This window comes from Emydura macquarii, unplaced genomic scaffold (genome assembly GCF_026122565.2).
Source record: "Emydura macquarii macquarii isolate MOO-44397 ecotype Brisbane River unplaced genomic scaffold, CSIRO-AGI_Emac_v2 contig_312, whole genome shotgun sequence".
NCBI classification, from domain to species: Eukaryota; Metazoa; Chordata; order Testudines; family Chelidae; genus Emydura; species Emydura macquarii.
Genome location: NW_027130449.1, coordinates 2,108,286 through 2,121,410, shown reverse-complemented (window position 1 = coordinate 2,121,410; position 13,125 = coordinate 2,108,286). Strand labels below are relative to the sequence as shown.

Here is a 13,125-nt window from a genome sequence, read left to right as displayed (position 1 = left end):
ATTTCCTTTTTGGCTCCGCCCCCCACTTTCCATTGGTCTATTAGCGGCAAGGGGGCGGGTTATAGCGCTCTGGGAGCGCCTAGCGGGCAGCGTGCGTCGGCTCTTTCCTCACGACCGTACCCGCTTAGGTAGGCGAGGGGGAAATACCGCGAGAACTCCGGCTCCCGGCGCCAATCGGCTCTCATCGTTCCCTCTGTGTTATCGCGATATTTCATGGGATATATAAAGGGAGCCATAGGGGGCGGGCTGGGCTAGTAAAGAAGTGGGAGGGAGTAGTGGTCTGTTTGGTCCCCTGAGGCGGTGAGTCTATGGGGGAAGCTTGCTCTGATCTGGCATCGCTGCCCCTATTTTGGGTGCTCAGGAGGTGCCTTGGTGCTGTTGTTTCAGAGCTTGGCCCCTGGCCTGGCGGGATCCCTCATGGGCTGCCCTCAGACTGTGGCTCCTTTAGGTGCAGGGGTGACTTGGGGGCCCTGGATGAGCTCTTTGTGGGGGAGTTGCTGGCTGCCTTGTGCTTTGGGTGTGAAAGTAAACACTTCAGGGGTTCAGGCCTACCTAGTGTGGCCTCCCTGTGAGATAGGCAGTGTGACGGCCTGGGGTACCAACCCACAGAAACCTGGGCAAGGCTAGTGAACTGATAGCACTCTCCTGGCCTGGCTGTGTAGGAAGGAGGAAATTGGGAAACTCAGTGTGGCTTCCGTTAAAGTGCCTACAGGAGGTTAGGTGGAAATCCTATGTGAGCTTTGAGACTCATGCGTTACCACAAAAACTATGCAGAAGGAGGGAGCATGGCAGTAAGGGTAGAAGGAAAGCACAGTCTGTGTGGCCCATGACATTCAGAAATGGGTGAAAGCATAATATGACAAATGATACTTTACTAACAGTGTTTGCATAGGTTGTGGTAATTGCAATATTGTCTTCTGCAGTATTGGGATAAAGGAGTTATAGATAAATCATGACAGCCTTTGTTTTAGATGTGTATGTGTGTTAATTAAGGATATGTAGTTTTTAACAAATTAAAAATCTCAGTCCTTATGGAGTGATTATTTGTGATCTCTTTAAATATCTACTTCAATATGTGGAGCCAAGTGCTTACACTGAGTAACTATATGCAACCTTGCCCACACAAACAGCAACATGAACAATGACATTTTAAATTAAAGCTATAAATGTTATTTGTTGAATATATAAAAATGTAAAAAAAACCTGTAAAAAGGACTATAAAATGTCTTAGGTGATCTAGTCTGATTTTTCTCAGGAAGATGAAAAGCTGCTGCTTTTTTTTTTTAGTGAACAAGTGATGTGGGTAATAGTTTCCCCTTTGAGGGGCCTATAACAATTTTTTTAGGTGCCTTTAATATTTAAACAATATAAATGAAACTTCATAAACTTTTATTTCATTGAGGTATTCAGGATGTTCGGTTCTCCCCTCATTCTCTCTGGGAGCTGACTTGAGGTTTGTGACTCAGTAACTTTCCTAATAGCAGTATATGAACCTACCCTGTTTTGGAAACGTCTGCTTGGTATCTCTGCAAATACTGATTTCCCATGCCCCTGAAGGGAGTAGAAAAGTCTGAGTGTGATGGAGGTAGACTCCTGTTTACTGTACAGAGCTCAGGGTGAGAACTAGGAGTGTGGGTGCCTGAAGACCCAGTCTTGGAGATGTTGAAGTCACGTGGCCTATTCTTGTGGGAAAGGGTGACCCTGAGCCGTTTGGCAGACTACAGGATTAACTCTGGCAGAGTGTTTAAAGGCCGGAGCATAGCCCACACCCTGTGAATACATAACATAGCAATGCGTCTCAAGTAATGTTTCTGCTTCATGTGGAGGAAGTGACATTTAATGGTTCCTTGTTGATTAGCAAAAGGGAGTGGAAGTTATTGAAACATTAACCATGGCTGCACTAGGAAAACAGTCCTCCAACAGTTTTTTTTAACAAGGGTTAGCCAACATGTTAAAATGATGCAATCTTCCGTCATTAATGCTGCAGAAAAATAAGTGGTGAGACTATTTGTCATGTTCAAAATGACCCTGTCATGACTGTTTCTATGCATAACTTAATCACTCATGTAAGTAATGTCACCATAAAAACACTCTGGAATTTTCCAAAAAGCAGCAATTCCCTGACTTCCACATCTCTGCCAGAAATCCAGCAGCCCTTCCCTACCTCCTACTATCCCGGGTAGAGATCATGGGCAGATGATAATGCAGGAGGTTAGTTGGAGGCAGGGAAGGGAGGGCAGTCAGAAGATTTGCTGCTGCATCAGGGCAGCCCTGAAAATCCTAGGAATGAAGGAGCTTCTCAAGTCATCATGGGAGCTCTTCCTTCAGGTGCCAAAATCCATACATGGTGGGAGGTTGCAATACCAGAGTAGCCGCCTGCATTAGACAAATAGCTCTGTCTTCAGATTGTTAATAATGGATAGTGGTCTGCAGCATGCACAAAACTAAATGTCTCTTCCTGGTCTGGGGACAGTTAGGAGTCTGAGCCTTATTAATGAACTTTGCTATGTTTCTTGGGGGCAAAGTAGTTTTTTGCTTTGTTTTTTCTTCTAAAATCTTTGAATTATTCTTGTATGGGTTGACGAATAATGTCAGAACAACTTTTGTAGAAACTGATTATGAAGCCTTCGGGGCTGAGGGCATTCCTCTCTCGAGAATTTTGATTTTCTGCTTATTTCCTCTCATACTGGATTTGTTTCCCCATATTTTGCAGTAATTTTATTTCCTATGGTGTTTGAAATGTGTCAAACCTTTGGAAACCCCTGATCTAGGTATTGTGTGATGGCATTGTCCAGTTGGAAGGATCTTCTGAAATACATGAGGGATCTGATGTATTAACCCACTCCAAAAAGTTCTAAAAATGGCTTTTATTCTGAGCATTGCATGTCTCATCCAGGATTCTGCTATCTGTGCTGAGGAATAGGCATCGTTCACACAGTAACTTGAGATTTCAGATCAAAAGTAGAAACAGAAAGAGCTAAAAAAACACCATGGGGAGCCAAGAGGAGCAGAACTGCTGCGGTTTCTTTGGATCTTGCGCTGGGGGAAACAAGAAGGAAAAACTCAAACTCCGAGAACTCATACCAATTGTTTCGCTCTACCTGGTTAGTCATATTAAGTGATGGTGGATGGATGAATTACCATAAATAACATTAAACCTGACTGCCTTTCAAGAGACAAATTTGTGGGGTGAGTCATGAAACTTACCTTGAAGACAGTCTTGAAAATAAGATTGTGACAAGAAGTGTTGTGTGATCCGTTGGATGAATACCAATCCCATTCCTCATAATCTGAGCCAGAAGTGGGGAGGTTAAGTAGTTTGGGCACAAACTGAAATCCGCTGTCAGAATCGCAGCCTAGCATTGCTGCCTTTTTATAACTTGATCTCCTAGATAGTGATCACATCATAGGTGTGGTTGACTTTGGCATAATATTATGTAGCCAGGGCAGGGCAAGGAAACCTATTGGGCCCCAAGGAAAATGTGGGATGCTTTTAATAACTTGCAAGCACAGGGCCCAAAAATAATGGGGTGGGGGCAACTCTAAACCACCAGATGCAAATCATTCACTCTCCAAATGCTGTTCTGCCATGCCTAACTCATCCATCATTCATCCTGCCTAACTGAGAATGAGACCTCAGATCAGTCTCCGCTTCGCTTATCTGCTGTCTTTATGCCTCCCAGTTTTGTACTATGACTTTGCATCAGATCCCTTGGCAATCTAGGATGATTTTTGTACCCTGTGAGCTTTAAAAGATGGAATCCCTATCAAAATTAGGATTGAGGAGTGCATGTAGCCTAGATCAACTTTTTGTCAGCACTCTGGGCCATCCAGGCTCCTTACTGAGCACTTTCTGCTCTGGATAAAAGATGCAGCTTCTCCAAACTGTCAGTCCAGGTGAGGCTTTGCTTGAGGCTTCCAACTCACTTACACCCACCTCTTCAAAGCCCAAGTGTTATGGGCAGTGCTGAACACTGCTTTTGATTCTTCAGGGTAGGGCTGGATTCTAACCACAGGGTATGATGATGCCCCACTTCCCATCAACTGTGTTGCTATAGGAGCATCTTAACCTTATGACACAAACATCATCATCTGGTGCCACCAGCCCAGAAGAACCCATGCTCTGTGCGCCTACCCTTAAGCTGTGGAGGGCAAGAGAGTGCTAGCTGAAAGAGGGAGCACTTTCTCTCCTGAGATGGGCTCGCAGCAGGTAGATCCTGACAAGTTGATGCAGAGTGAATGTCCAGGCACTGAGTGTGCTGACCCCCCACCATGACATTGTGCTCAGCAGAGGCAGGTTAGGGTGTGGTTGGATTTTTTTATCACTGAAACGTTCTTCCACTTTGGCTTCAGAGTCAGAATTATCTCCTTTTCTGAATCCACTGAAATGGGAATGCCCCAGAAGATGCATGCGTAGCAAGTCAGGAAAGGAGGGGAGCTGCATCAATTGACTCAGAGGAGGAGAGTTTTGACTCTAGATAGGTTTGGAGAGGGGCAAAAGCCGAAAAGGAAAAAGAACTACCACTCACAGGCACAGCCCAGTAGATGGGGATGTCGCTGCAGAGAATGTTCACAGTAGTTCCCAGTGTAGTGCGGTCAGCCGGTTCCGCTTCTGTGAAGCTGTACGAGACGTTATTGTCTCCAGAGACCTTCTGTAAAAGAAGTTGCCATAGTCTAGCCCTTCATATGATCAAGGTACAAGCACTGGCGCTTGATAGCAGCAAGCAAGAAACCGAGGAGAGCTCTAGTCAGTGGAAATGTTCTGTAGCTTTCCTATAGCAACCATGGAACAGAGTTTCATTAGTTAAAAGTAAATCCCACTCCGTCACAAGATCTGTCTTCCAGTTCTTTCAATCAATTTTTCATAGATTACTTTCATTTTAAAAATCCAACTATTGAACTTTAAGCAGAATGTTGATGGATGGATAGACACCAGTGGGAGTCAGAGGAGACTCGGTTTTAAAATGCAGTGTATGTCTACCCGAAGATGCTGAGGTGAGAGAATTTTGCATCAAGAATGCTAAGAGCAGAATCTCTTGGTAACAGCAGAGGGCAGCAGCTCCTTAACATCCTGCTGAATACAGCTTGTTTTGAATGGTGGGAAAAGCCTTTGATAGCATAGTTGTAGACAACTATCTTGAGTTTCTGATTTGAGCCCTATGTAGCAAACAGCTACATTCAGAGCCGTTTTAGTGAGTAGGGCACCATCTATTCCACCAGCTGCCTGGCCAGTCCCACTACACTCAGTAATTGTAATTCAAAAACTCTGTTTCAGGGGAAATGCAGGTTCTAAAAAGGGTATCCAACTCAATCTGTGGAGGGGGCCAGAGTACAATTTAAATTACGGACGGTGGACTGGCTCTATGAAGTTAGGGTCAAGTATCCAAGCCAGATTGGCCACTGCTGTCCCTAGAAGATTTGCAGATGACTGAGGGTAGAATATGAACCTTATGTTCTAGTGACTGCTGCATTCAGCATTACTTGGGGGGAAATGATGCAAGGGTACTTTTAGGATCATCATCATCATTTCCCTTCATTTATTTGGCCATTTGTACATGCAGTTATGTAGTTTCCCTATATAATTGTGAGCACAAATTAGCTGCGTTTGTACAATTAGGTTATGTGGAAATTGTCCTTAAATGATCGTTAGGCTTCAGGGTTAACTGTTCACCAAGATGAATTTTGAGCAATTTACATCTCTCTCAGAGCTGCTTCAGCCATGAGTAGTATTACGTTTTGAAAGTTTATTTTCAAGCTATCAGGGCTAGAAATTTAACTTTAAAAATATGAAATCTTGTCTGACAGAATCTGATTCTTTCAGGGAGGTGGGATAAACACATTAAGTAGGCCAGAAGTTTGGTGCCCCAGGTTTAAAATGTGTTGCTGTCAGTCAGTCTACAATTTAGTACAACAATGTCATAAAAGCCCAGACGCGTGAACCTTACTTTGATATCAAAATGCGGAAGATCTCTGGAAATTTCATCCAAGCTTGGTATGTTGAGTTTATCCATCTTCATAACAAAACATTTTTTACTGTTGGTGATTCTGAGACTTATTAAACCCTACAAGCAAACATCCAAAAAGTCAGTTGAGAGGAGGCACTTTCAAGAAATAGAGTTCAAGGTGTTCATTGACCAACAAGACAACCTGTGAAATTTCCCTGTGTAAAAGCTAGTATAGAAATTGTTTATTTCCCCAGCAGAAAGGCCTGGGTTGGTCTTGCCTGAGCCCCCAACAAATAAGCTGTGCAAAGGTTATGAAAAGTTTGCACAAAGCATACTACAAACACTTCTATTCATTCTTCTTTTGGGCCATTTCACAACTTAGAATTTCAGTTTGTGTTTGTGGAATAGCCAAATTCTAAATTTTAAGGGCTACGTTTTCAGTTCAGCACAGGAGCAGAGGAGAGAGGAAAAAAAGCTTGAAGCCACTTTTACATTCCTATAGTTTTGGAACTTCTGGCATTAGAGTAATCCAGCTGTTGCACTAAATTATGCCCAGCCTCACAGCTCCAAGGGTCCAGTCAGGCAGCTGGAGATGACAGGGGTTTAGGGATTCCCTAATCATGCCCCCTTTCTTCTGGGAACTCTCCTCCCTACACCAGGAGCTTGTGAGTAGGGGAGAAGAGCCACTATGCTTTAGCCCACCTGCTAATTCCCCATTACACAAAGGATCAGGGGGTTGACTTGCCTGCTTTGTCTTTGTGGGGTCAAGAATTTGGCCCTAAATGTCTTGACCGCAACTGATCTTCATTTGAAAGGAAATCTGAGATGTGTACTTTTGAAAATATCACATAGTTCTTCAGTGAAAAGGAGACTGCTTTTCATTCAATAGTAGTTTTATTTTGGAGCAAAAAGCCTTTTTTTGTTTTAAACTGTCTCATTCTTGTAAATTCATAATGGAATATAAAACCCTTGATTTAAGTTTTGGAATAGTTTCAAACTTGCATTTAATTCCCTCTGAATCTCAGTCTGCTAAGCAGGTGAACTGGTGTTTAGTTGAACATTGGTGTATCCAGCACTTCTGCCTCCATCTGGGAGCGTTCAGATAAGAAGTGATGGTGTAACTTTTAGCTCAGTAAAGTTTAAAATTAGTTAGAGAGAGGCTACCTCCTGCTCTGGCAAATACAGAACATCCTAGTGACTTGGATCACACAAAACTGCTGAGGATTTCACTTAAGCCTTTTAAAAAACTCCATTGGGGAGCTCTAAAAGGAGCTGTGTAGCTAAATAAAGAAACCTAGGTATGCTTATCTTGACGAAATTTGTTCATCCTCTCCAATTTATCTTCTTTAAAGCCCTAAAGTCAGTGTGTCAAGGGGGATTGGGTCTCTGTTTGCAGGATTAATTGAAGTGACCATAGAGAAGATGTTTCTCTATTAACTTTATACCCTGAGAGTTGGCCATTTGTGGCAATAATTTTCAGTTGACTTGGTGTGGCTATGGTTAGGTCAGTTAGTAATATTAGTCTGTCATCCACATACACAACTAGCATTGGGCTGTTGCTGCCTAAATGAAACCTTTGTAAATTTACTTAGATGGTTAGCTCCTTGGGTTAAGCATTATCATTTTGTTCTGTGTACAGCGCCTAGCACAATGAGGTGCTGGTTTGTGACTGGGGCTGCTAAGTGCTACCACAATACAAATAAATAAAAATAATAAATATTGAGACTCTTGTATCATGTCACGCTCCAAAGATAGGTTAAATAACTGGGGTTGGGACAGCCCCGCCTGGTCTCCCTGCCTAAATGAAAGCTACTGATCCATGCACCTGGACCACATTTTGATCTTTCACCATTCCTGGAAGTGCCTATTCTAACGGGAGGGCTGATCAGAGAGTAGTGCCATGGGATGGCAAAGATTGCTAGTCCTCTGCTGTAATTCTGGAACCTCCACTGGGCTGTGGAAAAGGCAGAGTTTCCTTGACATAAGCACAAGCGGCTCCAGCTTGTTGATTATCTGAACTGAACCTTTTTTTCTTTCCAGTTCAATCCAGGCTCCTTTGTTAAACAGCAGCTCTTCCAGCCCATTTGCTTGCACTTACTTTGTTATAGTTGTACACGACAGTGGCTGTGGATTTCCTTCTTTTGATTTGGAAAGCAGCCACGCTCTCCCGTTCATTTACCATGGCTGTCTGCTCTTCCCCTTCGCTTTTCTGGATGACCATGTCAAGGACCTCAAAGAAACATTTCAGGATATGAAATACCATCTGTAGGCCTAGCATATTTGTCAGGGAAGCGTGAAAGTGAAATGAGCCAAAAGCCATATTCCAGATACCCATAGTCTCAGGGTACGCCTACACAACAAAGAAAGGCCAGCCGGAGATTTTTCTGTGCTGTGTAGACATGCCCTGAGGCAGCTGGGAGTCCGGGCCACCCCTTGTACAGAAAGGGGATGCACAACCAGCCTTTTTTTTTTTCTTTTTAAAGGCTGCTGATAATGCTAGTTCAGTAAGTAACCACTTGAGTGACACAATCTGAACCTGCATGTGCATGCAGAGGTAGAGTTTGACCCAGGGTATTTCACACAAATACAAGAATGGGGAGAAGTTATTATCTCTGCAGCTTCTTACGCACTGGTTCCCATCACCAAAGTATCTGAGCACGGCTCAAGAGTAAAAATAACGAAGCTACCCCGAGGCAAATATAATTCAGGGGGGTTGCAAAATTATAGCTGGAAGCTGGATTTCATCCTCCATGCACACAAGCTTTCTGTTGAGTTCAGCAGGAGCTGTGACCACATTGAAGGGCTGACTTTGCCATCAGGGGGTGAATTTTCAAAGTGGGGCACCAGTACGCCCAAGCTTACTGTGAATGGCAATTTGCAGGGCTAAATTGCACAGATGCTGGGCTGGATTTACCTTAGTTCACTTCTTAACCTTGCTACTGCACTTATTACAGCCAAAAACTGTTATAAAATTGTACATACTGTGTGTGTAAATAGGGGAAAAGTACCTAGGAAGTTCCTGATGTAATGTCTGAACTTCTTAAGTGAAAGCAAGGTCTGTATAAATAGTACCAGCCAATTGGAATGACATGCAAGGAGCCCGTTGCTGAATCACACACCGCAGGACAAGTTGGAGAAGTCTTGCCTTGATGTCAATATACATCACAGCCCTTCAGACAAATGTTAAGGTTTATAAACCTGAGCTTAAGAACAGTGCCTTGATGTCATGATTTCTCAATCATCCTGTCATGTCTGAAATGGACAGTTTGGGCGGGGAAGGTCAAAATTTTGCATTTAAAAATTATTGATGTGATTTGTAAATGTGCATTAGGGATAGAAATGCATATGTGTGCCAAGTCAGATGTCTCATGGCAGTTTGTGGCTGAAATTTACTGACGTGTATCTGAGGCACGTTGAGCAAACAAAAGAGCAATGGCATAGCTTTTTACTGGCTGTTCTGCTCACCTTTTCTGAATGTTTTTGGGTCAGGTAAACTCCCACCAAAGCGCCACTAACTATGAAAAAGCCAAGGAGAACGACCACGACTGAAGCGAGGATGATTCTCTGTGGGGTTGTGCTCACTTTGCGCGTGATGCTGTAAGCCTGAAGGGAAATAAATGTCCCAGGTAATTGATAATTCCCAGTTACAAAGTACGTTGGCAGGAATAACACCACAAATGGGAAATTCGTTCCTGGTAAAGTCTTGACTAAAGGGTTTGATCTTGCACTACTCCAGCTGACTTCGGTGGGACTGCGTTCATGAGTAAACACTAGCAATGTGCGTAAAGTTTTAAAGGATTTAGGCCCTAAATGAGATTAATCATTTTTGCAGAGCTGGATTTGCAATAGGTTCCCTAGCCTCATGCTGATTTGCGACCCCCTCCTCAAGTCAGAACACAATGGGCTGTGCATTCAGTCAGGATAAGCACCTGCTGTGTGTGCATGCCAAGGACTTCGCTAGGACAGAGGGGGCTGTCTTCTGACTGAAATCGGTGGTGTACAGCATGGGAAGGTATTTACATTTTAAGGTTTAATTCCGAGAGCAGATATTTAGCGCGTGTGTGTGTGTACTGGTAAAAGCTAGTCCTCATTTAAATCAGGTATTTTTAGATAGTCCATTATAAAAAGAACATCTAACGTTTGTAAGTGCCCAGTTCAGCCATCTGCCTCACCTCCCTGAGCGGACGTGCTGCTGATGCCCCTCCCTACCGTCGTGCACAGTATCTTCGATTTAATCCAGACATTTAAATGTTTGGAATTTGCTTCAACTCAAACTTCCCCCAGCTGCTCCCCAGGGGTCTCTCATTTCCCCCTGCCTGCCCTCTTGCCAGCCACCTGTCTTGATCTTCCTACCACCTGGAGCTTTTGTTTGCACAGAGCTGGCCCCAAACCACCTTCTCTAAGTGCTGTTGGGACAAGATCTGCCCCCTCTGGTAAACGTAAATACCCTTGTCCAGGCTTAGCAATTGGGAAGTATTAACTGGGGGATGTGCTTTCTTTCTTTCTTAGAATAAAGCTGAATGCAGGCTGTTTAAAAACATGGCCATAGGGATAGAGACTGCAGTCCCCATCCAGCCTCAGCGCATGACCTCGTGCTGTTTCATTTGAGACAAATACACTCCACATATTACTCCTTGTTTGATCAAATCACTAGCTAATGGGCGTTGATTAAATATTTCTGGAAGACACACTCCACCAAACAGGGGGTCTCCCACCCTTGCTAACCACTGCAAAAATAATGTGTTACTTACAGGTGGCTGAGCAGGCATGGTGAGCTCGGTAGTGCTTTTGCAATCCATCTTTTCTGCCGCTCTCTGTAAATCCAAGGCAGCTGTTTTCCCTCCCAGGAGCTTCCCCTGCCTTTATAAAGTGTCCTGGGACCCAGTGTTCCTTTCCCAGGATGATTTTCAGAACCCTGAACTTCCTTGTTTTTGCCGCAGGAATTTTTCATATTTGCCTGAACGTGATAATAGAAACAGACCGTTATAAAACCATCAAATGTAGTGCTAATAGGGCCTCATAAAATCTGCTTTTGTCAGGGGAGGTTTTTAAAAAAGCAGCTGGAATCACTATTTGGACAGAAGTTCTGATGAACTTCAAAATGTGTGTTTAGAGAAGGGGAGGCTTCTGACAGGCCAGGAGGAATCCTTAACACTGGAACTGGTTCCCCCTTGGTCCAATCAGTCTGGATTGAACTTCTCAGGCCCACTGAAACTGACCTTCCTAAATCAGTTCCAGAAGGCTGGAAGAAAGCTAAGGTGGTGTCAATATTTAAAAAGGGCAAATAGGGTGACCCAGGTGATTATAGGCCTGTCAATCCCAGGCAAAATAATGATGCAGCTGATACAGGACTTGATTAATAAAGAATTAAATGAAGGTAATATAGTTAATGCCAATCAACATGGGTTTATGGGAAAATAGATCCTGTCAAACTAACTTGTAATAGGAACGAAAAGATATCAAGTATGGTTGATAAAAGTAATAGTGTTGATGTAATATACTTGGACTTTTGTAAGGCATTTGACTTGGTACCACAACCTTTTGATTAAAAAACCTATATGATATAAAATTAACCTGGCACACATTAAAGTTGGTTAACTGATATATCTGCTCAGTGATGACATTTTAAGACTTGTTTCTAGTGGGGGTGTGCAGGGATATGTTGTTGGCCCTACGCTATTCAACATTTTTTCATTTACTTGGAAGAAAACAAAAAATCACTGATAAAGTTTGCAGGTGACAAAAAAATTGAGGGAGTGATAAATAATGAAGACAAATCATTAATACAGAGCAAGCTGGATCAGTTGGTAAACAGCATAAGCAAACAATATACGTTTTAATATAGCTAAATGTAATGTATACATCTGGGAACAAAAAATGGAGGCCATACTTAAGTGATGGGGGACTTTACCTTGGGAGACCGTGACTCTGAAAAAGATTTGGAGGTCATGGTGAATAATCAGCTGAACATGAGCTCCCAGTGCAATGCTGTGGCCAAAAGGGCTTATGCTGATCTTGGATGAATAACCGGGATTCTCGAGTAGAGGTAGAAAAGTTATTTTACCTCTGTATGTATTACAGGAATTCTTTTGGGAAGGTCTCTGTCCTGTGTCATACAGGAGGTCAGAGTAGATGATCACAGTGATCCCTTCTGGCCTTGGAATCTGTATGCCTGTGAAATCTATCCTACTGGTCACTAAAGGAATGTGGCTGTTGTTGTGAAGGTTCATGGTTTTGATGTAGGAAGCATTGTACTTGTCTTTTATCCCCGTGTCCTGCTTCATCCCTTCCATTATGCTGCCCTCCTACATCTGCATCGGTCCCCCAGTTCTCATCTACCAGGTACCCTCTCACCTCCTTCTACTCCTGCCTCCCCCCACCTCTTCAGTAATCCCTCTATCACTTTGTCAGTAACACCCCACACCCTCCTATCCCTGCACTGTTTCCAGTTCTGTTTCATCTGTGTTTTCAGCTGGAGACTGTAAATTCTTCAGAACAAAGAACATGCTGTATCTACATTCGCAAAGTGCTTTGTTAATTAACAGTCATCGGTATGAGGTGCACTGATTGCTACTGAGTCAAAGCAGCTGGTCAGTTGCTGATATGAGCATGTGCTAAACAATCGGCCTCTTCCTATTGAAGTGAGTGGTATCAGCCCTTTCTTGTGGAGTAACTCCCCATAGCTGGTAGGAAGCTTTCATTCTCTTTGTGGACCACTTCTAGAGGGAGACAATCTCACACACGTAGTATTTTACACATGCATGAGTGTCATGTACATTCTGGGCACCCCAGTGCTGCCCTGCATGGATCAGTCAGGCAGCAGCAGAGCAGCTCTGTTAATTTAACAGTGGGGAGTAGCACATAGGATAGGGATGGAGGTACTGTACATTTATTTCCTTTTGATTTTATTATAGGAACACGGGAATTGCCAGAGGGGATGAGACCCGATGTCCCACTAGCTCAGTATCCTGCCTCTAACTTTGGCCAACACCCGATACGTCAAAGAATGGTATAAGAACCGTGCAGTAGCAGATGTGGGGTAAGCTATCTCCACGTTGGGTCTCCTGATTTCTAATAGCAAGGGATTGGCTTAAACCTGAATCAGCAAGGATTAATAGGCCCTCCAGAATTCTGTTGTCTGTCATTACTTATGATGATCTGATCTTTCTGACTGGAGCAG

General features: G+C 43.4%; 2 protein-coding genes across 2 annotated transcripts in view; one reads left to right on the top strand and one right to left on the bottom strand.

Annotated features, from left to right (window-relative positions):
- Positions 1 to 2,882: 2,882 nt before the first annotated feature.
- On the bottom strand, positions 2,883 to 10,872 carry LOC137162643 (surfactant protein C-like). The gene is made up of 6 exons (XM_067562544.1): positions 10,697 to 10,872; positions 9,411 to 9,548; positions 8,044 to 8,175; positions 5,946 to 6,062; positions 4,530 to 4,652; positions 2,883 to 3,039 (listed from the first exon to the last, which is right to left on the bottom strand). Exons 1-6 carry the CDS (start codon positions 10,742 to 10,744, stop codon positions 2,956 to 2,958), a joined length of 642 nt encoding a protein of 213 aa, XP_067418645.1. The 5' UTR covers positions 10,745 to 10,872; the 3' UTR covers positions 2,883 to 2,955.
- A 2,101-nt stretch (positions 10,873 to 12,973) lies between these two features.
- The window catches only part of EI24 (EI24 autophagy associated transmembrane protein), a 43,247-nt gene continuing 43,095 nt past the window's right edge, over positions 12,974 to 13,125 (top strand). Inside the window, exon 1 of the mRNA XM_067563479.1 lies at positions 12,974 to 12,984. The gene's annotated coding sequence lies outside the window, so the exon portion shown is untranslated. The remainder of the gene's footprint in view (positions 12,985 to 13,125) is intronic.

Coding starts and splice junctions, on each gene's coding strand:
- LOC137162643 (XM_067562544.1), bottom strand. CDS start 10,744: ATGGATTGCAAAAGCACTACCGAGCTCACCATGCCTGCTCAGCCACCT. Junction 9,549..10,696: donor CCATGCCTGCTCAGCCACCT/GTAAGTAACACA, acceptor ATTTCCCTTCAG/GCTTACAGCATCACGCGCAA. Junction 3,040..4,529: donor CCATCTACTGGGCTGTGCCT/GTGAGTGGTAGT, acceptor TGTTTCCCCCAG/CGCAAGATCCAAAGAAACCG.